General features: G+C 43.7%; 1 protein-coding gene and 1 long non-coding RNA gene across 2 annotated transcripts; both read right to left on the bottom strand.

Moving 5' to 3' along the window:
• Window positions 1-10,827, bottom strand: LOC121569223 (protein phosphatase 1 regulatory subunit 16A-like). The gene is made up of 11 exons (XM_041880012.2): window positions 10,791-10,827; window positions 9,485-10,610; window positions 8,730-8,800; window positions 7,933-8,078; window positions 7,443-7,546; window positions 7,132-7,256; window positions 6,633-6,758; window positions 6,233-6,308; window positions 1,487-1,616; window positions 1,168-1,330; window positions 1-1,030 (listed from the first exon to the last, which is right to left on the bottom strand). Exons 2-11 carry the CDS (start codon window positions 9,735-9,737, stop codon window positions 533-535), a joined length of 1,692 nt encoding a protein of 563 aa, XP_041735946.1. The 5' UTR covers window positions 9,738-10,610; window positions 10,791-10,827; the 3' UTR covers window positions 1-532.
• LOC121569224 lies at window positions 10,820-26,483 on the bottom strand. The gene is made up of 3 exons (XR_006001341.2): window positions 26,398-26,483; window positions 25,985-26,135; window positions 10,820-10,860 (listed from the first exon to the last, which is right to left on the bottom strand). It is a non-coding gene; the product is annotated as an uncharacterized LOC121569224 (long non-coding RNA).
• Window positions 26,484-26,590: the final 107 nt, after the last annotated feature.

Consider the following 26,590-nt stretch of genomic DNA (forward strand, 5'->3'; position numbering starts at 1 on the left):
CACTCACTAACTGTAAGTCGCTCTGGATAAAAGCGTCTGCTAAATGACTTAAAAATGTAAAATGTCTCTTAGAAGCCACCAGCTGGCCACTTAAGGTCTCTATATGAGGTCAATATAGACATATGTAGAGCAATATCCATGTATGTAAATATATGGCTCTGGCCACACCCTTCTCAACAGAGGAGCAATGAGGAATGTTAGGAGCTTTATGTTAAGTGCTCATATATTAGAAATGTTTTACATTCTCTCCATTAGATCAATCTTGTTTTAGACTTTTCAGGAAGGAGAGCTGAAAATAAATCTGTGCAAGAATATATAACTGCATTGACCAAAATGGAGTGTAGACCAAACATTCAATGGCATATCATTGATGGAAGTAGGCGCTTAACGGAACCTAATAAGCTTATAATAAATCCAACTGCAATGAATCTGGTCGTCACTGTAGTGTTTTGTTTTGAAATAATTTTGAGTGTTACACGTCACCCACTTTAATTTCCAGTCAGGCAGTGGGAGTGTTTGTGTGTGTGTGTCCCTACATGAGTCCACAGCAGGGCTCCTTGGTGTTGTTAGAGGTGTCCTCCTCTGGGGCTTGTAGTTTGAGCAGGGGCGGGTCCCCACTGGCTGGGGTGAAGTACATAGCGCTGGGGGAGGCCACCTCCTCTGTGCTGGGTGTCTCCTGGGCGGCTCCGGAGGGGGTCACCTCCTGCAGAGGGGCGGGAGAGGGGGGCTCCTCCTCTGGAGGGGGTAGAGGTGGGGGTGGGGCTAGGTACTTGTTGAGCTTGGCTGCTGCCCGCTGGCGTTTCAGGTCTGCTAGTGTCTGGTGGGATTTCTCCCGGGTCATGCTGTCCCCCCCCTCCCCGGACCCTGAGGCAGGGCTCAGCTGGTAAGAGGCGCTGCGGTCCATCCGGCCTCCGCTCCACTGCTCTCCTGGGACTGACGCCGACAGGGCCAGGGGCGTCCCACCGTTCCCCAGATTGAACTTCCTCTCCGCTCCCTCGTCATCCTCCCCCCTCGACATGGCACCTGCAGCCTGAGAAAGCCAGCGCAAGAGAGTTAATATGACACATTCACCTATCAATTCTGAACCATATCCTCAGTGTTAACTGAACATGGTAGCAGTTTGTCCTGCTGTTGTTGCTATGACAGGCGTAATACAGTACAACTCACCATGGCAGTGTGCTGGTGGAGCTCGTTGTCCGTCTGTCTGTCCTCGTCGTCGTCCTGCGGCTCGGCCTGCCGGCCTCTCTCCTGCCACACCATGGCCTCCTTGTGGTGCTCCCGCCGGTACAGGCTGGAACGCTCGTTGACGCTCACATGCCGCACCACCTTACTGCTCAGACAGGGGACGACAGAGAGAGATACTGTAGACACAGCTACAAGCTGGAGAGAGTGACCGTAGCTTGAGGGTTTTACATGTGTCTAAACAAAACCATCATCCTCTCCCCTCAATCCTTGAACTAATCCTCTCTCTCGTTCCCCCTCTCACCTTCTGCTGCCAGTGCTGGAGGCTCGTCTCTGCAAGGTGCCCTTCTGTCGGTCTCGACTCTTCATGATGGCGTCGTGTTTGTGCTTCAGCTCCATCAGCTTGGCTCTCACCTCCTCGTCCGCACACACATCTGCCACGGACAGAAAACACAACAGAGTCAGGACATCCCCATTCAGGCATTACAGTCCCTCTGAAACATGTTTATACTGTGTCTGGACAACAATTATAGTTTTGTATTTATTTCACCTTTATTTAACCAGGTAAGCCAGTTGAGAATAAGTTCTCATTTACAACTGCGACCTGGCCAAGATAAAGCAAAGCAGTGCGATAAAAACAACAACAACACAGAGTTACATATGGGGTAAACAAAACGTACAGTCAATAACACAATAGAAAATCTATATACAGTGTGTGTGAATGTAGTAAGTTATGGAGGTAAGGCAATAAATAGGCCATAGTGCAAAATAATTACAATTTGTATTAACACTGGAATGATAGATGTGCAGAAGATGATGTGCAAATAGAGATACTGGGGTGCAAATGAGCAAAATAAATAACAATATGGGGATGAGGTAGTTGGGTGGGCTAATTTCAGATGGGCTGTGTACAGGTGCAGTGATCGGTAAGCTGCTCTGACAACTGATGCTTAAAGTTAGTGAGGGAGATAAGAGTCTCCAGCTTCAGAGATTTTTGCAGTTCGTTCCAGTCATTGGCAGCAGAGAACTGGAAGGAATGGCGGCCAAAGGAGGTGTTGGCTTTGGGGATGACCAGTGAGATATACCTGCTGGAGTGCATACTACGGGTTGGTGTTGCTATGGTGACCAATGATCTAAGATAAGGCGGGGATTTGCCTAGCAGTGATTTATAGATGACCTGGAGCCAGTGGGTTTGGCGACGAATATGTAGTGAGGGCCAGCCAACGAGAGCGTACAGGTCACAATGGTGGGTAGTATATGGGGCTTTGGTGACAAAACGGATGGCACTGTGATAGACTACATCCAATTTGCTGAGTAGTGTTGGAGGCTATTTTGTAAATGACATCGCTGAAGTCAAGGATCGGTAGGATAGTCCGTTTTACGAGGGCATGTTTGGCAGCATGAGTGAAGGAGGCTTTGTTGCGAAATAGGAAGCTGATTCTAGATTTAACTTTGGATTGGAGATGCTTAATGTGAGTCTGGAAGGAGAGTTTACGGTCTAACCAGACACCTAGGTATTTGTACAGCGAGGGAAATTTGTCTGTCATAGTTGTTCAGGCCTCTCTTTTTTGGTGCTAAATACTTTTTCCCTTACTGTTTACAGTGAGGGAAAAAGTATTTGATCCCCTGCTGATTTTGTACGTTTGCCCACTGACAAAGACATGATCAGTCTATAATTTTAATGGTAGGTTTATTTGAACAGTGAGAGACAGAATAACAACAAAAACATCCAGAGAAACGCATGTCAAAAATGTTATACATTGATTTGCATTTTAATGAGGGAAATAAGTATTTGACCCCTCTGCAAAACATGACTTAGTACTTGGTGGCAAAACCCTTGTTGGCAATCAATCAATTTTATTTTATATAGCCCTTCTTACATCAGCTAATATCGCGAAGTGCTGTACAGAAACCCAGCCTAAAACCCCAAACAGCTAGTAATGCAGGTGTAGAAGCACGGTGGCTAGGAAAAACTCCCTAGAAAGGCCAAAACCTAGGAAGAAACCTAGAGAGGAACCAGGCTATGAGGGGTGGCCAGTCCTCTTCTGGCTGTGCCGGGTGGAGATTATAACAGAACCATGCCAAGATGTTCAAAAATGTTCATAAGTGACAAGCATGGTCAAATAATAATCAGGAATAAATCTCAGTTGGCTTTTCATAGCCGATCATTAAGAGTTGAAAACAGCAGGTCTGGGACAGGTAGGGGTTCCATAACCGCAGGCAGAACAGTTGAAACTGGAATAGCAGCAAGGCCAGGCGGACTGGGGACAGCAAGGAGTCACCACGGCCGGTAGTCCCGACTGTATGGTCCTAGGGCTCAGGTCTCTCAGTTGGCTTTTCATAGCCGATCATTAAGAGTTGAAAACAGCAGGTCTGGGACAGGTAGGGGTTTCGTAACCGCAGGCAGAACAGTTGAAACTGGAATAGCAGCAAGGCCAGGCGGACTGGGGACAGAGGTCAGACGTTTCTTGTAGTTGGCCACCCGGTTTGCACACATCTCAGGAGGGATTTTGTCCCACTCCTCTTTGCAGATCTTCTCCATGTCATTAAGGTTGAGGCTGACGTTTGGCAACTCGAACCTTCAGCTCCCGCCACAGATTTCCTATGGGATTAAGGTCTGGAGACTGGCTAGGCCACTCCAGGACCTTAATGTGCTTCTTCTTGAGCCACTCCTTTGCTGCCTTGGCCGTGTGTTTTGGGTCATTGTCATGCTGGAATACCCATCCACGACCCATTTTCAATACCCTGGCTGAGGGAAGAGGTTCTCACCCAAGATTTGACGGTACATGGCCCCGTCCATCGTCCCTTTGATGCGGTGAAGTTGTCCTGTCCCCTTAGCAGAAAAACACCCCCAAAGCATAATGTTTCCACCTCCATGTTTGACGGTGGGGATGGTGTTCTTGGGGTCATAGGCAGCATTCCTCCTCTTCCAAACACGGCGAGTTGAGTTGATGCCAAAGAGCGCGATTTTGGTCTCATCTGACCACAACACTTTCACCCAGTTCTCCTCTGAATCATTCAGATGTTCATTGGCAAACTTCAGATGGCCCTGTATATGTACTTTCTTGAGCAGGGGGACCTTGCTGGCACTGCAGGATTTCAGTCCTTCACGGCGTAGTGTGTTACCAATTGTTTTCTTGGTGACTATGGTCCCAGCTGCCTTGAGATCATTGACAAGATCCTCCCGTGTAGTTCTGGGCTGATTCCTCACCATTTTCATGATCATTGCAACTCCACGAGGTGAGATCTTGCATGGAGCCCCAGGCCGAGGGAGATTGACAGTTCTTTTGTGTTTCTTCCATTTGCGAATAATCGCACCAACTGTTGTCACCTTCTCACCAAGCTGCTTGGCGATGGTCTTGTAGCCCATTCCAGCCTTGTGTAGGTCTACAATCTTGTCCCTGACATCTTGGAGAGCTCTTTGGTCTTGGCCATGGTGGAGAGTTTGGAATCTGATTGATTGATTGCTTCTGTGGACAGGTGTCTTTTATACAGGTAACAAGCTGAGATTAGGAGCACTCCCTTTAAGAGTGTGCTCCTCATCTCAGCTCATTACCTGTATAAAAGATACCTGGGAGCCAGAAATCTTTCTGATTGAGAGGGGGTCAAATACTTATTTCCCTCATTAAAATGCAAATCAATTTATAACATTTTTGATAGGGGTGTAACGATCCATCTACTACATCGATGTATCGATTTATATTCCTATGATCCAACTACATCGATCTGTGCTCGGCGAGTTGGCCTTTTGGACAACATATATCAATCTAACATCGTTTTAAAATGTAATAAATCGATTGTATCGATACTAGGAAATAACCCATTGGATTTAAGCACGTCAGACTTCATATGGATGTTTTTTCTTAGCACTTTTAATGATAAAGGCTTTAAACATTACTCGATTCAGTCTGCCTATCCGTGACGTCATCGCCCGCGCCAGCAGCAGCGCAAAGGCGCAAAGACAACAAAACATAGCATGGCGGACGACAGAGGAGAAGCCGACGAGCGAGAAATTATCAAGCCACCATTGCGGTCCTTACAAGAAACAGGAATCTAGGAAACTTCACCTGCACTGTCCAGTATCCAGGTATTTATTTCAGTCACACTGGTTGAATTTTTGGCTAAAAGGTTACTGAATCGATTTCAAGTCACTGAATCGTTTCGGATCGTATCGTTCTAAATGAACCAATATCGTCCTTGAATCGTATCGACAACCACGAATCGTGATACAAATCGAATCGTTGTTAAAACGAATCGTTACACCCCTAATTTTTGACATGCGTTTTTCTGGATTTTTTTGTTGTTATTCTGTCTGTCACTGTTCAAATAAACCTACCATTAAAATTATAGACTGATAATTTATTTGTCAGTGGGCAAACGTACAAAATCAGCAGGGGATCAAATACTTTTTTCCCTCACTGTAGTTGTCCATATATTCTAACTCAGACCCGCCGAGAGTAATGATTCTAGTCGGGCGGGCGCAAGCAGTGTTCGATTGAAGAGCATGCATTTAGTTTTACTAGCGTTTAAGAGCAGTTGGAGGCTACGGAAGGAGTGCTGTATGGCATTGAAGCTCGTTTGGAGGTTTGTTAACATTGTCCAATGAAGGGCCAGATGTATACAAAATGGTGTCGTCTGCGTAGAGGTGGATCTGAGAGTCACCAGCAGCAAGAGCGACATCATTGATATACACAGAGAATAGAGTCGGCCCGAGAATTGAACCCTGTGGCACCCCCATAGAGACTGCCAGAGGTCCAGACAACAGGCCCTCCGATTTGACACATTGAACTCTATCTGAGAAGTAGTTGGTGAACCAGGCGAGGCAGTCATTTGATAAACCAAGGCTATTTAGTCTGCCAATAAGAATGCGGTGATTGACGGAGTCGAAAGCCTTGGCCAGGTCGATGAAGACGGCTGCACAGTACTGTCTTTTATCGATCGCGGTTACCAAGACAACAGTAAATTAATCTATACTGTCCAATCCTTTTCTGTCTTTGCCCATCACGTCTCCACAGTCTCTAACTGAGGGGGTTGATAGTTGTGTTCTTACCCAGCGGGGTCTCTTCCAGGACGGACTTGGTGTTGAGACTGGCCCCATGAGCCACCAGCAGCTCTACCATCTGGACCTGGGGAAACAAGACACACCAGCATGTTCAGGTCTGTGAGGCAATACAGCCATTTAGCATATCATGGCATATTTTACATTTTAGTCACTTAGCGGACGCTCTTATCCTTAGCAGGAGCAATTAGGGTTAAGTGCCTTGCTCAAGGGCACATCAACAGATTTTTCACCTAGTCAGCCAGGGATTCAAACCAGCGACCTTTCGGTTACTGGCCCAATGCTCTTAAGCGCTATGCTACCTGCCGCCCATAGCATAACGTATAGCATGATAGTTGAGAAAGGGGGCTGTGGCTTCATTCTAAACTGTTCTGAGTGCTGCAATACTGACCTGTCCCCAGCAGGAGGCGGCGTGGAGTGGTGTCCAGCCGTCTGTGTCCTTCTCCTCCACTTTGGCCTGGTGCTCCAGAAGCAGCTCCCCCACCAACAGGTAGCCGTTAGCCGCCGCTATGTGCAGCTGGATGTGAAGTGAGACAGAGGACAGATTGTTACCTGGTCAACCTTTTATACCAGTGGTGAGGTGAATATATGGATCATAATATGAGACTAGAAGTTCAAACCTTAGTGCTGGTGTTAGTGCTGTTATAAGTACTGTTTTTGAACAGTTCTTCCGAGCCAGGTGTGTTTTCAGTGTGTATTTTAAGGTTTACAGCAGGGGTATTCAAAATCCTACCCTACGAGGTCCAGTGTACTTCTGGTTTTCTGTTTTACCTGATAATTAATTGCACCCACCTGTTGTCCCAGGTCTAAAATCAGTCCCTGATTAGAGGGGAAGATAACATTTTTAAAAAGCAGTTGAACTGGCTTCAAGGCCCAGATTAGTGTCTCACCAGTGTGGCCCCGTTGTCATCCTGAGCGTTCAGGTCCGCTCCACTCTGGACCAGCGCTCGAAGGTCCGTCAGCACCTCCATCTCCTTAGCCCCACGACACTGGTTTATACGGTCCTGGGTTATACCTGCACAGGTACACAGGAAGTCAACACAGAGTTATGGTGGCGATCGCAACTGGCAAGAGAAGGGCTAGGTAGCTAAGGATGAAGGCTCAAGGCTGTAGTCATGGCAAGAGAGTGATTGGGAGTAGTTGGGAATGCAAATAGAGGATAAGGTTGTGGAGAAAGAGAGGATTTGGGTTCCCATCTGACCCTGCTCTGCCATGACCATCTCTAGCAGCTCCAGCGTGGCCTCGTCCTCACAAAGGTCATAGGGCATGTTGCCATCAGCGTTGACCGCCAGCAGCTCTGCTCCACTGGACACAGACAAGGAGAATGTTACATCAGGAGTCAGGGACTCATTACACCAGTGGCACATACATCACCATCACATGTAGATGTGGTACAGTATATTCACTGACACGCAGTGGTAATTTACTGTAGTACTTCAGCCTACTTGGAAATGATAAGAATGTCCTGGAATTGTAACCATATGCTTATATGATACGATAGTGTCTGTGAAGAAAGGCTAAGAATATATTTTTGGGAAGTTCAACCAGAGGACCGTGTGCAAACTCATACTTAGTTACTCATACTTATTTTTACAAGTCTAAGTAAAGTAGTATATTGTAACTGTGTGTATTTCTGCGACCAACAGTACAGTGAGAGTGTGTCATGTTGAAGTGTTTATAATGTGACTCACGACTGCACCAGGAGCTGCACCAGGCCTGTGTGTCCACAGGTGGCAGCAGCGTGGAGCGGCGTCCACAGCTCACTGTCACAGGCGTTCACACTGGCCCCCGCGTCCAACAGACACCGTACCAGCTCCACAAAGTCATCAATGCAGCACTGCAGGGGGAGCAGACAGACAGACAAACCAATGAATACATGCACACCTACAGTGTCCTAGTATCAGTAAGTCAACTGCAGTGTAAACTGAATTTGCATAGGCCCAGGCCTCCAGCCATTTACTAAGTAAAACACATTGACTTTTTCCAGAGGGAATAAATAATTATAGTACTTATAAAGAGAGCACTGTGCTCTCTAGTGCCACTCATGTTTACAGTGTGTGTATGTGTGTGCTAGCGTGTAAATGTAGGGTCTGTGTCATTTTGACTTATAAAGAGAGCAGTGTTGTTTCTTGGTTGGGTTCATAGACCTTTCCAAACAACACTGCAGTGCTATGAAGGGGAGCCTCACTAAATCTATCCTCCCCAAAGGTCTAGGAATGTAAGCAAGAGCCTTGGTCCAGAGCAGCAGTTACATGTCTAGCCCCAGAAGCAATGAGAGAACACTCTACAGTGTTTACATCAACTATGATTTTAGATAGACAACACAGACAGTACTGACGACACTAAACAACACACACACAGGCTGACCTGTTGGTGTGAGTGGTCACAACTGTCTGTCTGTACCTGGTGTGTGTGTGTGTGTGTGTGTGTGTGTGTGTGTGTGTGTGTGTGTGTGTGTGTGTGTGTGTGTGTGTGTGTGCGTGCGCACCTGGTGCAGGGCAGTGAGTCCATCCTCGTTGTACAGATCTGGACTTACTCCACTGTTCAGCAGCTCCCTCACTGCAGAGAAACACAACCACAACAGCGTGGCCGTTATTCACTAAGCTATGCTATGAATCCTAACTTCAGATAACCTCTGCTCTTGCAATGCACACAAAAGTTTAAGTTATGAGTCACCACTATAATTAGCCATAATCATATGTGGAAACAATAGCACCACTGAAACCAAATGCCTGGTCTGATAAGTTTAAACGTATGACATGTCTCAAAAAAATATGCATGAATAATTTCCTCTGTAACTTCTGGGCAATTCCACGATAACAGTGTGATGCAGCACAAACTGTCATTCTGTTAACAAACTTTTCATCTGCACTTTAAGTAAATGTGTTTTTGTACAATTTTCTGTGGAAATTGTTAAAAGTAGTCCTTGTGCATAGAGTTGTATGGTTTGTTTAACTTTGCAATCATTGGTTTTTGTTCAACATACATTTTAAAGTGAAAAATCGAAGTCTCAGCATCACTCTGTTATTGTGGAATTGCCCTTGTGTTTATAGAGCAGTTGTACTGTGTTATTCATGCTAGGCTACTTAAAACAACAGCAACCATGAAAACCATGAATTAGCCTATGCTTAGTTCAGGTCTAAAACACACAATAGAGATTCTCCATTGAGTATGCTTTGTAGTCCAGGACTAGACTATCTGTGTCCGGGAAACCGGCCCATAATGGTGTGCTGACTGACTCACCCTCCTCCAGGTCATGACGGGCTGCAGCCTCCAGCAGGGTGATGTTGTTGGGGAAAACCACCCTGCGCGTGCGCCCTTTCTTCTTGTCCCCTTTCTGGCCGGCCTTGCCCCCGCCGCGGGCCGTGTCCTTGTCCATCTGGGCCCAGCCCTTCAGCTGCTGGGCGCGCCGCTTCTGGGCGTGCTTCAGGCGCTCTGTGGCACTCAGACGCCCAACCGTGGCCATCTCACCGAGCAGCTCGCTGTGCTCCGCCATGCCACGCCACCGCCCACCTCGGACCTCCTACACCTCCCCTCCCCGCCCGTTTCACTGTTCTGATCTGGTTCTGGGTTTTAGCAGTTGAAAGTGAACACAAAAATAATCAAAGCTGCTGGAGGGTCAGGTGGCAGACATCTCCAAGGTTTAAAAGTCCAAGTCGGTATTCTTTGTGTGAGTAACAGAGCATTAATTTATCTTCCATGGGTCTATATGCTTTAAAGACTTATGTATGGAAATTCAAGAACTTCAATGGAGATTAAATCACCTGAGAACCAACTGGTTCTTATTCTAGATCTTTATGGAACATCTCCTCCTGGAACAGATCCATCCAGATTACTTTGAACTACATCTCTGTTCTTAAATCCATGTCACCTCTGTATTCCTTCCTCTATTCCTCTGGGTTGGAGGGAGGGGGACCAAAACAGTGACACTACTTCGCCTCTGCCCCTGTCAGTGCCAGCAATGCAACCATTGATGGTTAGGCCTACACTCTCTGGGAAGTGGACCCAACACAGAAGTCCCCGGTTGGGAGTCCATACTGAGAGCGGTTGTGCAAACCTTGAAGTGAGGTGGTTACTTAGAGTGTACAAACTCAGCAGCTAAGAGGAGCCAGGTCACATTGTTAAATGTGAGAATAAAATATAAACAGAGATTTGGAACAATAGAGCTTGTTTTTAGAGTGCAATAGTATGAGAGAATGTAAGGGCAGGGGTTGGTCAGAGGTGGGGGATGCATGGGGATTGGATCACTTCTAGTCCTGTAATAGGCCACTGCAGGTGGGGCTTCAGGAACCAGGAAGAGTCAGGCATCAAGGCGTCTCAAGAATCCATTGTGCTTCTTAGAATACAGAACATTCTACTCCCCTGACACCTGCAAACAGAAAGGGAGACAACTGAATGCATTCAACTGAAATGTGTCTTCCACATTGAACCCAACCCCTCTGAATCAGAGAGGTGCGGGGGGCTGCCTTAAAATCAACATCCTCGTCATCGGCGCCCAGGGAACAGTGGGTTAACTGCCTCGCTCAGGGGCAGAACGACAGATTTTTACCTTGTCAGCTCGGGGATTCAATCCTGCAACCTTTCGGTTACTGGCCCAACGCTCCTACCCGCCAGGATACCTGACAGAGGGAGAGAGAGTGTGAGTGTGAGTGTGAGAGAGAGAGTGAGTGAGACCTGTTACAGTAATGTACACAACTTGCCCTCCTAAGCCTGTTATCTGGAAGCTGTACGCTACCTTACCCTCCTCTCTTCACTCCCACTCCTCTCTCTCCCAAGGAAACCGGAGATGGGACGCCTTTCATTAATGATTGACACCCTGCCTGCCCTGTGCATGCCCCCTCAACTTCAGCACAGCACGCTCTGTGGTTGGTTAGTGTAATAGAACGGATCAGGAAGGAATGTTGTAGGGTGTTTATTAGTGAGGATGTAGTACTAAACCCTGGTTTGGGTGCTAAGTGCTAGGCTAGCAGTGGCCCTCCTGGCTGTCACCAAGCCCTCTGTCCCTCCCTCCCCGTTTATCCAGGTAAGTAACATCTCACACCAGCCGCTCTTTCCAGGCACCTCATCCATTATTTAGCCTGGCCCGTGAGTCGCTGAGAGGAAGGTCAACTAGATGCAGTCAGGGAGATAGGGAGCAGTAGCTTACGGGCAGGCCCAGCGCAGACGGAGACCACTCCATAGTCACAGAGGCCTAACAGATGGGACCAGGGCTGGGACAAGACATCAAAGATCTTGTAGCATGGACAAGACTGGAAAGAGGGCGTCACAAACACAATGCATGGCACTTTGGGCTACATTCAAGTATACCTATGGTGAAACTACAGAGACCACGCTGTGTTGTGACCTTACTACAGCCTACAGCAGTGGTAATCAAAGTCGGGGTCGCGACGAACCGCAGTGGGGTCGCCAACATAAAAAATGTTTAAGAGTACAGATTATTTTATGAGACAATATACAAACGTTATTGAGATCATTTGAAAAATACAATTTTATTGAGTAAATTTATTTATTGATTTCTTTTCATTTTGATAAGAGATGAACGTGTAATGTATTTAAGGTTATTTGTTGATGTAAAAATCCAAATGTACCGATTTTAAAGTTGTGTCATTAGATTTGGGGTGGGGTCGCAAGTAATTATTGGGGGGAAAAATGGTGTACCCAGAAATTGTGGTGAAAAAAACGGGGTCCCCGCTGAAAAAGTTGGAAAACCACTGGCCTACAGCATAATCTTTCCAGAATTGTAATTCCCAAGTCCTGAATGAATAGACCTGCTTTAGGGACACTTCAAACTAAATTTAGGATGACATTTCCTTTATCAGTGGCCAGACCACAATGTAATGATTTCCTTGGATTCAATCAGAATGTTTATCCTACACACCCGCACACACTAACAAAGTGGCACAGAGTATACCGGTATTCCTATTCAGATATAATGAGGCTCTACTGCAATATAGAGGCCAGGGCAACGCCTTGCTTGATACCCCATCACAGAGAACTGAACAAAACCTAGCTACAGAGAGAGACCAAGCAGCCATAAACAGACAGACACCAGCTGCTGATGACACATAGGCTGTCGCTGTCTAGTGTGTCCACACTCCACAGAACAGCTTGTAATCAGTGCACAATAAGTAGCCTAACTCTTCTAGGCTTGTTATTCCACTACAGTGAACACAGAAAGAGAATAATCATTATTTACAGACTCTTAAAGTGATGCTCCAGAACTTTTGTATAATTTTAGCCACTAGTGTTAAAAGTGGTGCTCACGAGCCAAAACGGGTCCCCGTTTTTTGGTGTACCACATCATCCAATTGTGTACTACGTCATCCCTTTTGTATGATATGTTACGAATTTGTTGTGCTTAAGATCCCGGACTGCATCTTTAAAGATGGAGTTCGCAGTAGGGGCCGCCCCACCACCGTTATTGTTGCAGAGCTGAGGAGTATCGTGCAGCATGTTTTTTTATTAATTAATTTTTTACATGGTGCCCTTCTATTGAGCGTGCAATGAAAGAACAGTGTTTATTGTTTTCAGTAACTTCTTTGTTGTTGTAATATCGCAAACTGACGTGGCAATTTCACCATTAAGGATTCCAGCTTTAAGGAGATTTGGGGAAGAAATTGAGAAAGGCAGTGTCCCCCAGACCCCCACAATCCCTTTAGGTACTTTACTTTAGGATCAGCACAGAAGAACGAACTTCTAAAACACTTCAAACAAATCATAACGCTTTAAAAAAAACAAGAGCACAAATCAGCATGTAAGAAAATAGTCTTATTCAACACCTCCAGTTGTAGCCAATAGCTAGGCCTATATTTTCATGTACTTCTCTCATCAGCATGTAACAAAAGTGATGAAGACACAGACAGACATGAGGAGAACTACTGCTCTGTGTGTGTTTGTCCTCTGAATCACAGATCATTGGCCGTCCTCACTAGGAACACACAACTCCATGGGACTCTGGAACTGAATAGCTTTCCATGCATGTCTATGCGTGTCATCACTCATCTTTGTGCATCGCTGTACTGCTGAAAGTCGTGAGCCTGTTCAGTTGCAGTGTGTTCAGCCTTGTCTGTGTGACAGAAGTGATATGTGATGTAGTAGCAGTAGGCTACATCTTTGTATGTAAAGATGCCCTAAATCACAAAACCTCAAACTTCCCCTTCCTGCCTAATCTCATTGTCTTTGGCTGACAGTTCTCCCAGTAATGCTGTCAATCACCATGGAGATAAACACCACCACTATACCTCAAGACCATTAGTGACCATGAAACCTAGCCTATATAATCACACTTGAACAATGGCAAATGAGACCTACACAAAGGGTCTCCTTTCACCCTGAATAGCCAGTAGAATAGGCCTAGAGCTCAACAAGAGCTCATGCTCATATTTCTGTGAATATACTGTGCCTGGGGTCTCAAAAGTCATTTTGAAAGTGATAGCTGAATTACATAACCAAACATAGATATGAACTCAGGCCTCTGCCAGGGGTCAGGAATAATGTAGGTGCCTATGGATGAACTTTGACCCTTTGTGTACACACACTTAGGTTGAGGCGGATGGAAGACGTTTTTTATAGAGCGGGTCACAGAGTGAGCTTTTAGGACGGAAGGACATCCTTTCCTGTCTGTTGCAGTTCAAATGCCAAACATAAAGCACACCAAGTCACAGCCAGTCAGTCCAACAGCGAGCAAGTCTGGAACAGAAGCAGATCAGTATGTGTACTTTAGCCCAGCACAGACTGGCCCAGTGGCCCACAGCGAGGTTCAGCACAATAACAGCCATTGTGCCTCCTCAACTCAGAGAACTTACAGAGAGCACACTCCTCTCTACCCTGTAAAGGCGTCCACATGCTTCCCAGACGAAACAGTTTGGTAGAGTTTGTACATATATTATGACGACATTTTGTGAAGTTTTTGTTCGTTTTGGACTTTGGTGAGGGTTTTTTCAGCTGTTCAGGCACACAAAACAAATTCTGGAGGCAAGCCGAAGTTCGGAGCTGAAGTCTACACCCCTTCGTTGATGATTGGTCAACAGCAGGGATTCTTCAATAAAATCTTTGTTGTCATTCAACGAGACGACTCGTTTTTATGCACATTTTTTCATTGAAAAATACTGCATCAAACATCTTTGTTAGATGTCAAATTGCGCGACTAAGATCTCTTTAGCAAAAATGTTAAAATTAATGACAGATTTCTTGAATTATCTTAGATTAATTCTGACTATTTTGAGGAAGTGTATACTTGATACGGCGTCTCAAAATGGACAAACAGTACTATTGCAGCTTTTTTCTTGTTTTTCAAGCAAAGGTCTTTTAAGGGAGTATGTGAGGACACTTTCAGTTCGGCTAGCCGAGTTCAGCTAGGCGCCAGCCGAACTGAAGCATGCTGACGCCTTCACACTCCTTCTCTACCCAGCACCTGGTTGCAGATAGAAGTTTCTAATTTTGTCAGAAAGTTGTTTTTAAAGCGTATTGTTAGTTAGCTAGCAAACGTCTGTGTAGTAATATTATTCAAATCAGAAATCCATTTGCATTGCTAGTTATAGCCTAATGTTAGCTAGCTAACATTGAACCTAATTTGTTAGCTACCTGCAGATTCATACCACAGCTATCACAATGTTTGTATTGGTAGTAGTATGAGTTGGGATTATGCCGGTTCATTGTTTAGCTAGCTACATGTCTAAACAAAAGACTCCACTTCGGCCGGATTATTACATGACCCATCAAATTAGCCAGGTGTGTCTGGGGGTGATTACGGCCATCCATTGTATTTCATGAACATGTGTACATGTCTAGACAATAGTGACCCATCCACTTACATAGATGTGGCAAGGGGGTGGTTATAGCATTTCCTTCACATGACCCATCAATTTAGACAAGTGTGTCGAGTAAGCGTAATCTAATAATGATAAAATATTTTTATCTGGACACTTTCTAATTTTGATATTGCTACTATGCAAGTAACCACTTCACTGTACCGTTTACACCTTCTGTATCCTGTGCATGTGACAAATAAACATTTTATTTGATATAGCATGTGTTTATCACATGGCCTCACATGTGAATCCTTAAAGAGATGGGTGGGGCTAAGGCTTACTAGGGTGTGAACGATGCTGAATGGGTGTAGAGCTCTCTAGTAGGTGTACCAAAACCTTCAAGGGCCATTTTCTCAAAGGTTGGGTTACAAGTTTATCAACTTTCAAAGTATAATTACTTTCCCATTGTTCCTCAACTGTAGTGTATGATATACCATCTAGCTCTGAGTCTCTACTTTTATCTAATGTAAAATAACACCATTTCAAATGTTGCTATATAAGACTGAATCGAGGTGGTTGGTCACATATACAGTGCATTCGGAAAGTATTCAGACCCCTTGAATTTTTCCACATTTTGTTATGTTACAGCCTTATTCTAAAATTGATTAAATTGTTTTTTTCCCCCTCATCAATCTACACACAATACCCTATAATGACAAAGCAAAAAGGAGGTTAATTTTTTTTAGCAAATGTATAAAAATTCCTAAATTAAATATCACATTTACATAAGTATTCAGACCCTTTACTCAGTACTTTGTTGAAGCACCTGTGGCAGCGATTACAGCCTTGAGTCTTCTTGGGTATGACACTACAAGCTTGGCACACCTGTATTTAGGGAGTTTCTCCCATTCTTCTCTGCAGATCCTCTCATGCTCTGTCAGGTTGGATGGGGAGCGTTGGTGCACAGCCATTTTCAGGTCTCTCCAGAGATGTTCGATCAGGTTCAAGTCCGAGCTCTGGCTGGGCCACTCAAAGACATTCAGAGACTTGTCCCAAAGCCACTCATGCGTTGTCTTGGCTGTGTGCTTAGGGTTGTTGTCCTGTTGGAAGGTGAACCTTCGCCCCAGTCTGAGGTACTGAGCGATCTGGAGCAGGTTTTCATCAAGGATCTCTCTGTACTTTGCTCCGTTCAGCTTTCCCTCAATCCTGATTAGTCTCCCAGTCCCTGCCGCTGAAAAACATCCCCACAGCATGATGCTGCCACCACCATGCGCTTCACCGTAGGGATGGTGCCAGGTTTGCTCCAGATGTGACGCTTGCCATTCAGGCGAATGAGTTCAATCTTGGTATCATCAGACCAGAGAATCTTGTTTCTCATGGTCAGAGTCCTCTATATCCTTTTGGCAAACTCCAAGCGGGCTGTCATGTGCCTTTTACTTGGGAGTGGCTTCCTCGACACAATCCTGTCTCGGAGCTCTACGGACAATTCCTTCGACCTCATGGCTTGGTTTTTGCTCTGACATGCACAGTCAACTGTGGGACCTTATATAGACAGGTGTGTGCCTTTCCAAATCATGTCCAATCAATTGAATTTACCACAGGTGACCCCAATCAAGTTGAAGAAACATCTCAAAGATGATCAATTGAAACAGGATGCACCGGAGCTGAATTTCAAGTCTCATAGCAAAGGGTCTGAATACTTATGTAAATGTAGTATCTTATTTGTAATACATTTGCAAAAAACGTTCTAAAAACCTGTTTTCGCTTTGTCATTATGGGGTATTGTGTGTAGATTGACAAGGAAAAAAATGTATGTAATACATTTTAGAATAAGGCTGTAACGTAACAAATGTGGAAAAAGTCAAGGGGTCTGAATACTTTCCAAAGGCACTGAGCTGCGCCATGCACATGAAATCAATAGTTATTTTGTTCATTAAACAGACAAGACACACTTACCCTGATCACAGTCAACACACACATTTTATTGTAGGCTAAGAATATAATGGAATATAACAGACTAAAATACAAATAATATTTCCCACACAACATGCGTCACAGGAACATGTGAAACCACTGTCATATAAAAAAAGTTATATTTTGAAACCAAGCCCAAGGCAAGCCCATGCTTTTTTAAATCCATGTTTAATCTCTTTCCTACCCTGACTCTGCTTTGTTAGGGAGCAGGAGTAGGGTCTTACATTGAGGCTATTGCTTCAAATGTATTATAACAATTGGATGACTTTGGGAGTTTCAGTAAGCAACGATTTGATGCTTTCAATGGCATTAGCCTAGTTTATTCCAATATTTTAGTCATTCAGTGATACTTATTAACACAGTCATTATTTATGGTTTCATCCAGTTGTGGTTAAGAAAACAATGCATGTGGTGGGCTATGCGAAGACATGGGTGAAGTGACATGCCTTGCAAAGTTTAGAACTACAATGAAATGGTAGTAACGGGTGCTGCCTAGTAACCATCACGAGCTTAAGAGCATAGTGCGTGGCTTAACGTGACCACGCCCCCAAGTAGGGTACAGCCGTAGGGTACTCCTGTTACTCCCATGTGATTCTTGTTGGCTTGCCTATACGTCCTTTCAACTGGGGAGACAATCCTACCAAATGGCCCAAAGTAGCCTACTATGGCGATAACTACACCTACTTGGTGGAATCTCCAGGAATATTATAGCTGTTATTTGGATGGATACAGCTCACTAGTCCTTACTACAAGCTAACTAGCAAGCTTTATGCAATACACATAGCTAGTTAGAGACAAACAAGTGTTAGCGACTTACCGGTGATGAACTGCTTCGAATACCACACATAATGTATTGAGTAACCGGAGCCCACAGCTTTCCATCATCATCGCGGCGTAATAGCCTGAAACCATGAGATTTGTCTAAGTTGATTAAACTTAATTTGGTGGTATTTTTCTCCAACTATTTTTCAAACTAAACGGTACTCAACAGCCTTTCGGCTTCTTAAAAGCAGGGTTAGCTAGCTAGTTAAGAAAGTCTGTTGGAATCGTCTCTTTGGCTGACAATCGTAATGTACATTCCATGCAACATTCTATCTGTTAATGCTAACATTTTTAAATTTAGAATGAAAGTGTTTTTAGGTATGATGTGGTTTGTTGACTAAGACGACATGGAAGTATGTTAAAAATGACCAACCGAGCATATCCAAAATGTTTATTGATTGATAAAAAAAAAGAATACAGCCGTTGTCGGGTTATGGCCCAGCGTCGTCCGGGTTTGGCCGGTGTAGGCCGTCATTGTAAATAAGAATTTGTTCTTAACTGACTTGCCTAGTTAAATAAAAGGTAAAATAAAAAATGAGTAAAGTCGGCCATTTAACATGGGAGTAACGAGAGTACCCTGCGGATGTACCCTGCTCAGGGGCATGGTCACGTTAAGCCCTATTTCGCCGTGTGCATCTATGTCACCTATGCATTACGGCTACAGTTAATACTAAGCCGTAGGCAGAACTTTACCGCAATCTCGACTAGGTCGGCTGGCGGAAATAAAAGTAGAGGCTTTGTCACCGGCAATACCTTTCATCTATAAAGACAAGTCGGCATAAAGTTGGCGGGATGCTAAAGTTAGTGGAAGAAACACCTTGGTTTGAAAGGTGAGTGTGTGTGAGGGCTGAGTGGCTATTAACACAGTCGATAGCAGAGGAGGAAAGATGTATGCACTCACTAACTGTATGTCGCTCTGGATAAGAGCGTCTGCTAAATGACTAAAATGTAAAATGTAAATGAAATCAGGGATAATTTACTGACTGGGAGGGACGCTCTCTCCTCTATCTCAGTTAATGTGGGCAACGAGGCATATTTCAATAGATAGTAACACAAACTGTACTCTGGCAGCAATCAGATTACAGTTTATCATACCTTTTTAATACGCATACCACTGGGTAGGCCTACTGAACTTTTCACACATCACCCTAACCATACAGAACAAAAATATAAACGCAACATGTAAAGTGTTGGTCCCATTTTTCAAGTGGGTGGGCCTATGCCCTCCCAGGCCCACCCATGGCTGCGCCCCTGCCCAGTCATGCGAAATTCATAGATTAGAGCTAAATTAATTTATTTCAATTGACTGATTTCCTTCTATGACGTGTAACTCAGTAAAATCTTTGAAATTGTTGCATGTTGCGTTTATATTTTTGTTCAGTATATTAAAATCTGGATAGGAATGTTATGTATCAGGTTGGGCATCACGCCTCGATCACACCTACAGTGTCATTGCGCAAAAAATGGTACGCAGCATCATTTGGATATGTGTGTAACATAAGTTCAACAATCACCTTCTGCTACCATTCCTATCAAGCCGTCTACACATACAGTTTGATGAATATACACGTTTGATAAATCCAACGTATGCACCACACAGAACACACTGCAACTGCCTCTGCAATGCAATGCTGCAAGGCAAATGCAGCGTTCCATTGGAAATGAATGTACTTCTGGTGTACCAAAATGCAATGACGCTGTCGGTGTGATCGAGGCGTCACTGGCAGGACTGTACACTCTACCAGGTGGGTCGTTCCATGTCATTTCAGTAAGCCATGACACTCACCATCTCAGATTGTTCTGCAATCATTTCTGTAGTTAGAAACATAATATAGTACCTAACATCCGATTTGGACCCAACTTTTTTCTAACAATGATTAAGACACGAGGAATCCAAAGAAATTGTCAAAATATTTTAAAGACCCCCCCCCTCAATGTTAAAGGGATAGTTCACCTAAATGACGAAATTACATTGGTTTCCTTACCCTGTAAGCAGTTTATGGACAAGGTATGACAGCAAATCATGCTTTGGTTTTGTTTACCTGGCCACTGTTTCAAATGATAACTTTTTAGCATTTGTGGCACAAATTATGACCATTATGTTGTTATGTAGTTAGATTGGTAAAAACAAAGTCATAAATGTATTGTTTTACTTAAAAATGGATGCATTAATGCATACATGGCTGTCTCTGGGAAATTATGTCATCAAAATGTTCAAATGTAATGATATTAAATATCGTCGATCTCCTCCTTGACCCCAAAAATCGGTATCGGCCCTAAAAAATCAAAATCGGTCATTCTCTAGTCAGAACCTGGTAATATCAGGATGTAGGATGGGACATAAACCTAACAACTTCAATGACTAATTTCTCTGAACAGGGAAAAAAAATCAAAAATATGAATCCCTGAGAATACATTACATAGGATGGAGAAACAATACTCTGAGCCGCAGCTCCATACTACTGGTCAGACACAGATAACTGATACTACTCGTTGTTGGGGTGGGATTGCCGTGGGGTGTAGGGGGGTCCGTGGGTGGCTTTTGACAATTTCTTTGGATTCCTCATGTCTAACTCATTGTTAGAAAAAAGTTTGGTCCAAATCAGATGTTAGGTACGATATTTATTGAATATTATATGATTCTTATGCAATCAATTAGCTTAATTTCTCAGGTTATAGGCTTCTGGGCGGCCTAGTTTGGTCACCTGTGTTCTTCATGTATCATCAGTGTACTTTGAGTTTGGTCAGTACAGGACAGCCACCGTCAATGAGTCATTGACTCAGCCTAGACAGGGTGGTTCTGTGGAACAAATCACTCAGTGACTGGCCCTCACTATGAATACTCACACATTCATATTTGTTTGGTGTGGTAAAAGCAAATGACTTAATTTGCCTACAAATCATAAAAACCATTTGTGCATAAATGAGTTACAGTGTAAGGCCTACAGAGTAAGGTATGCAAAAGGACTGTTATAGGCCAAACAAAGGGATTACTTAATAACCAATAGGCCTAAGTATTTGGTGAGACAACGTGAATCTCAAAATGGGTTTGAGATCTGATTAAAGCAGCCTTATAGGACACGAAGAACCAACATTGCCTGACGACTCATTTTTTTTTCTTTCTTGTAATGCATCTGACAAATACCTACACAAACCTAATTAATACAACACCGCTTTGGTGACACCCCGGTCTAAAAAACTAATGATTTTGACTGCTTGGAACTTTTTGAAATGAAGCTTCTCCCAATGGTGCCGTTCTGCTCGTAAAATGACTACCAACTTTACCCACTTCATGTAAAAATGAAAAACTGCTATTGGGTAAATTATATCTAGTTGAATATAAAGTTGAATCCCCCTTCTCCTAAAATGAACGTGTATTAAAACGATTATTTTTTTAATCCACGGTTATTGTCCATAATTGTCTATTACACGATTAATTGTGCCAGCCCTAGTTGTAACTTATAGATATCTCTAAGTACAATAAGAAATGGGACCTGCTTGCTTCCTCTCTTTCATTGACTGATTCTTAATGAAAACAAATAAAATGCAAGTAAACAAATAAAATGCAACACGGCCCTTAGTGAAGGGTCATTCATAAGGCAGTGTCATTCTTATAACATAAACTCTAGGGCTGCTATCCTGTTGGTCCTGGGGCCTGTTGCACAAAAGTAGAATTAAGACATCCGGGATAAATGACTCAGCTGAGCTCAATGAAGCCAAAACATGTGCGTCCAGGCTTAATTGGTTGCACAAAGACCAAGCCAGGATGAGCAGACACGGATTCATTAAGCCAGGTGAAACCAATCCTGGATAGGTGCGCGCTCACGGCTCACTCAAATAGACCCCGCCACAGATCACAGATTAACTGATTTACCATGGCAACTAGAGCCGCGTACTTTTCCCCCGTCGGAAGCACAAATCCTCATGGAGGCATACGAGGAGGTAAAAGATATAATTAAGAAGAAAGGCAACACCGCCACAGTGATAAAGCAAAGAGAAAAAGCGTGGCAAAGTATTGCAGACCGCCTGAATGCGTAAGTAGTGCACAATTACACACTCACCGCTCCGCTGAAACATCACAATTACAATTCAAATATTTAATTCACATCTCCAAAAATGCAGTTGTACTGTAATTATGAAACGGTTAAATTTTTTAATTGAAATGCACTGCAGATATGAGTGAAATTGTGTAAAGTAACTCCATCACACTGTATAAAGCTATGATAAATTTTTTGATATTTTTACTGAAAACAAGACAAAAATACCAAGTAATTTTTGCAGTGTGACTCCATTAAATGTGTGTGTGTGTGTGTGTGTGTAGATTAAACATGAACGGGCCAAAACGGACATGGCAGCAGGTCAAAATCAAATACAAGAACATTCTGCAGAATGGTATGGTCCCTGACTAATATTTAACAAAGCACAAGCATATATTGTACCCAGAAGGTGCCTGCTCACACATTGTCTGTACTGTTTTAGCAGTGAAAAAGAATACCCACAGACAAGGCACGGGTGGTGGGTCACCAAAGGCTGACCTTACCCCAGCAGAGGACATGGCCTTGGAGCTAAATAAAGGCAGGCCCGTCTTAGAGGGGATCCCTGGGGGAAAGAGACGAGCATAGGTTCCTCCCAAGATGCCACCCGCTTCATTCAAGGTATGTCCTTCCATCTCTACATGGGATACAAAAAAAAGATGGAAAATCTTGCACTGGAGTCCGAAATAAAAAAGAGGACAATTAGGAAACTGGACCTTGAAATAAAAAAACTTGAGAGGGAGGTGAGATATGCCTTCAATGTACACTGTATGCTAACTGTAACACAAATGTATTAATCATTATTTTTCTTTCCTCCCCCAGCTCCAAGAAGATGACACAGCTCAAAATAAAAATTAGGTATATTCTCGTAAAGTCAAGTGAGCCATGACATATGAGCTCTTATTGTGAGCACACAGGACGGTGGCATCTTTCTAAGGTTTTTTTATTTTCCCAGCAATCAGTACAACCAAGTCATCGTTATAAGGCATCGCCCTCTTTTGCCCACCCCCCAGCACCAGGTGTGGCCACTAGCCTATATGAAGGCCCAAAATTGTGTGTTCCTTTCTGCTCTGACAATGGCATGCCCATTCGTGCGAGATGTGGTGGATGAAGAAGCACTTGTGCTGAGGAGAGCCTTCAGGCGAGAAAGGGTCTTCAGGGACCGGTTGGACCCACTGGCCTTCCCTGATGACCATCTATATGAAAGATACAGGTTTTCTGCAGATGGCATCAGGTATCTATGCAGACTACTGGGTCCCAGGATTAAGCACCGCACTGCACGGAGCCATGCACTGAGTGTGGAGCAAATGGTTTGTGTGGCCTTGCGCTTTTTTGCTAGTGGAGCCTTCCTGTACTCAGTGGGGGATGCAGATCAGCTGAACAAGGCCACAATTTGCCGCACAATAAGGAGTGTGTGTCTGGCTATCAAAGCATTAGCAGATGTCTTCATCTCCTTCCCTGGCCACAGAAGACTCTGTGACATCAAAGAGGAGTTCTATAGGATTGCAGGTAAGAGGATCTACAAATTACAGGACAACTGTTAACACATAGTAGGATACTCATTACTTTGTGTGACAGGTTTCCCCAATGTCATTGGTGCAGTGGACTGCACACACATAAGGATAAAAGCCCCCTCAGGTGCCCATGAGGCCGATTTTGTGAATAGGAAATCCTTTCACAGCATTAATGTTCAGGTGAACATAACTTTTTGATATTGTCCATTGACGAACACTCTGCATTGCCAGTGATGTGCATTGATTGGTGTAATATTCCTCATCTTATGATTTCAGATGGTCTGCAATGCTGACTGTGTGATCAGCAATGTTGTGGCAAAATGGCCTGGCTCAGTCCATGACTCCAGAATCTTTCGGGCCTCTGAAATCTATCAGTGCCTATCACAAGGTAAGCCACACAACCCCTATTTATAACCATCATGGCTGTGTCAAGAATATCACTGTGTTTATGAGGTAGTAATGATGAGATTTTGTGTTGACAGGTGAATTCTCTGGTGTGTTGCTGGGAGACAGGGGGTATGGCTGCCAGCCTTTTCTCCTGACACCTTTCACAGACCCCCAGGAAGCACAGCAGGCCTACAACCATGCCCATGCCAGGACCAGGGCCAGAGTTGAAATGACCTTTGGCCTCCTGAAGGCACGCTTTCACTGCCTTCACAAATTAAGGGTCAGCCCTGTTAGGGCATGTGATATTACTGTGGCTTGTGCTGTCCTCCACAATGTGGCCTGCCTGAGGAAGGAGAGGGCCCCCAGAGTGCCACCAGCCATGGACTGGGACAATCCGGCAATCTTCCCTGATGACGACAGTGGTCGGCTGCTGAGGGACCAATATGTGTTGAATTATTTTAGTTAGTATGTGTGCTTTCAATTTTGGTTAAATATGTCCTGCGGTGGCAGAGGAATTTGGGTTTTTTGGGTTAGTTTTTTTACGAATTTGGCCTCTTATGATGTTTGTGCGGTATACTGTGTGTAATACAAGGCTGCAGGGAGGCTACTGCATCCATTCATTTGTCTGTTCAGTTGATGTGTATGGATTTGTCCTGCATTTATTTTAGTGTGCAGACATGCAGGGTGTGTTATATACAGACCTTTGAATGTGTATGTATCATTTTGTATAATATGCTTGGATTCTGTGCTTTCCATCTTGTAGAGTCACTGTGACTTCAGTTTCGAAAGGAGCTGATGGTTTACCTGCTTTGTTTTGTCCTTATTCAATAAAGGAACATAATGTTACACATTGTGTTTTTATATTCATATGGAATGTGTATTTGTTTATATGACAGAGTACTAGGGCCACACTGAAGAAAAGGATAAAGTCATAAATTTATGAGGCTGGTTCTTTCTGCAGAACAGCTACATATTGTTTTTACAGTTTTGATACTTATGACAATGTGATACTTAATATTCTGGCACATCAGCATGTCTTTGTTTATGAAACCATACTGAAGTACAATTTCACGAAATGCCCCACATCTGTCATTTTAACAACTGTCCTCCTTTAAAACAACTGGTTACAATATTATGACTTGTGTTTTTTTCCCCTCTGTGGCCCTAATATTCTATCATTTTATATATAGCCTTATAGTCTATGGGAAACTGTAAATTATCTAATGATAGCAACATCATCTAAAAATCATTTTTTATCCAAAATCATTGAAATTAATGATCACAAACGTTTAAATAATGACAGTGGGTCTAGTTATATGTGATAACAATGTATAGTGAGCAGTGAAATAACTATTGGTTTCCATTTGTGGTGACTGCTGACTGACATTAGGGATGAGATTAAATAGATCCTGGAATTTAGCCTGGTCTGGAGCAGGCTAGCTCCACAGAATAAATCTCCATGGTAATTTATACCATAACATATCCTCCTGCCCCCTATCCATCTTTAGTGCAACCGGATTACGGATCAATTGAGCCAGGATCACCAAGATATCCTGGCTTAATCCCTTATCCTAGTTTTGTGCAACAGGCCCCTGGACACACAAAATAACAACAGTTCTGCACCATATTGATTCATAACACTGAGCAGGCACTGAATGATGAGCTATCAACATAGTTGTTAAAGTGTTCAATTCATGAAAGAGTTTCCTTGTATTTTTCAGTAGGCTGTCTAAAATCATCTAAGACGTTGTCCATCAAAAAGAACAGGACATGTAGCTATGTCTGATGACTGACCAATACATGTACAAGCCTTGAATAGTAACGTTAAGTACATTCAGCTTCACTGTGTAGATATTAGCAGTCTACAGCCAGGTAACCCAGGCTAGCTAGCGTACTAATTCAGTCAAAAATAGACTATATTATATTCCGGTCACATAACTCTGTAGCTAGTTGCTGAATAAATTGTAGTTGTTTATCATCACACTTTTCTAATGTCGCTTATCATAACCTTCTAACATAAAAAATGGCTGCTCCATCCGTGACAGCAATCTGTTTGTCATTAACATTTTGTAATGCGTGTCATGCCAATTAATTAACAACCCAGTTAGCTAGCATCCACGCTAGCCTGCTAACGTTAATTAACACAGCTCACTTACCTGTCCTCATTCAGCCCCGGTAAAAGTTTGCTTTGCGTAACTCAAATGTCGACTTTCAAATATATTGGAGATGAAAAACAAGGCATGTTGCTGTCTCGTTCCTTACCTGTGGAGTTAATTCAGTCTGACAGCAGCACGAGCTCGTATCTGTGTTCTCAGCCCGACTGAAACCGATCAGCTGCTTTCTGTCCCAACACCAGCTCTCGGGGGAAACGCTTTTCCATAACAACCGCGGCGCTGTCATCGAAATGTGCCCACTAGAGGGAAACATTGCTCAGAGCAAACTCTATAAATGTAAATGCTGTAAGCCTAGTGCAACGTTTACTATGGGACATAACTGTAATGTATAATGACTCTTACCAAACTATTTGACAACAAAATCCTACATAAACTTAGCCTCACATTTTCTGACATAGAATGTACATCTAAATGTCTGTCTGTGCTTACAAAAAAAATATGGACTCGTAATCACGAGCAGAAAATGTCCCCCATGGCATACACTGCTAAAATATTGCCTACCAAACGAATAAATCATTGACGGGTCGTATGAATTCAATCACTTTCTGACTGCACCCCGTTAGATTTGAACCTTCCAAACATGTTTGCTCATGGTAGCGGTGGACCACAATCCCAAAACATTCAGGGGAAAAAGGGTGCTCAAAATAGACCCGTTTTGCATACCCAACCCTACCATGAGACTTCCCTGGCTACT

This window comes from Coregonus clupeaformis, chromosome 7 (assembly GCF_020615455.1).
Source record: "Coregonus clupeaformis isolate EN_2021a chromosome 7, ASM2061545v1, whole genome shotgun sequence".
NCBI lineage: Eukaryota > Metazoa > Chordata > Actinopteri > Salmoniformes > Salmonidae > Coregonus > Coregonus clupeaformis.

Coding starts and splice junctions, on each gene's coding strand:
- LOC121569223 (XM_041880012.2), bottom strand. CDS start 9,737: ATGGCGGAGCACAGCGAGCTGCTCGGTGAGATGGCCACGGTTGGGCGT. Junction 8,079..8,729: donor GACTCACTGCCCTGCACCAG/GTGCGCACGCAC, acceptor CTCCCCCTGCAG/TGCTGCATTGATGACTTTGT. Junction 6,759..7,131: donor ATGACAACGGGGCCACACTG/GTGAGACACTAA, acceptor CTTCACATCCAG/CTGCACATAGCGGCGGCTAA.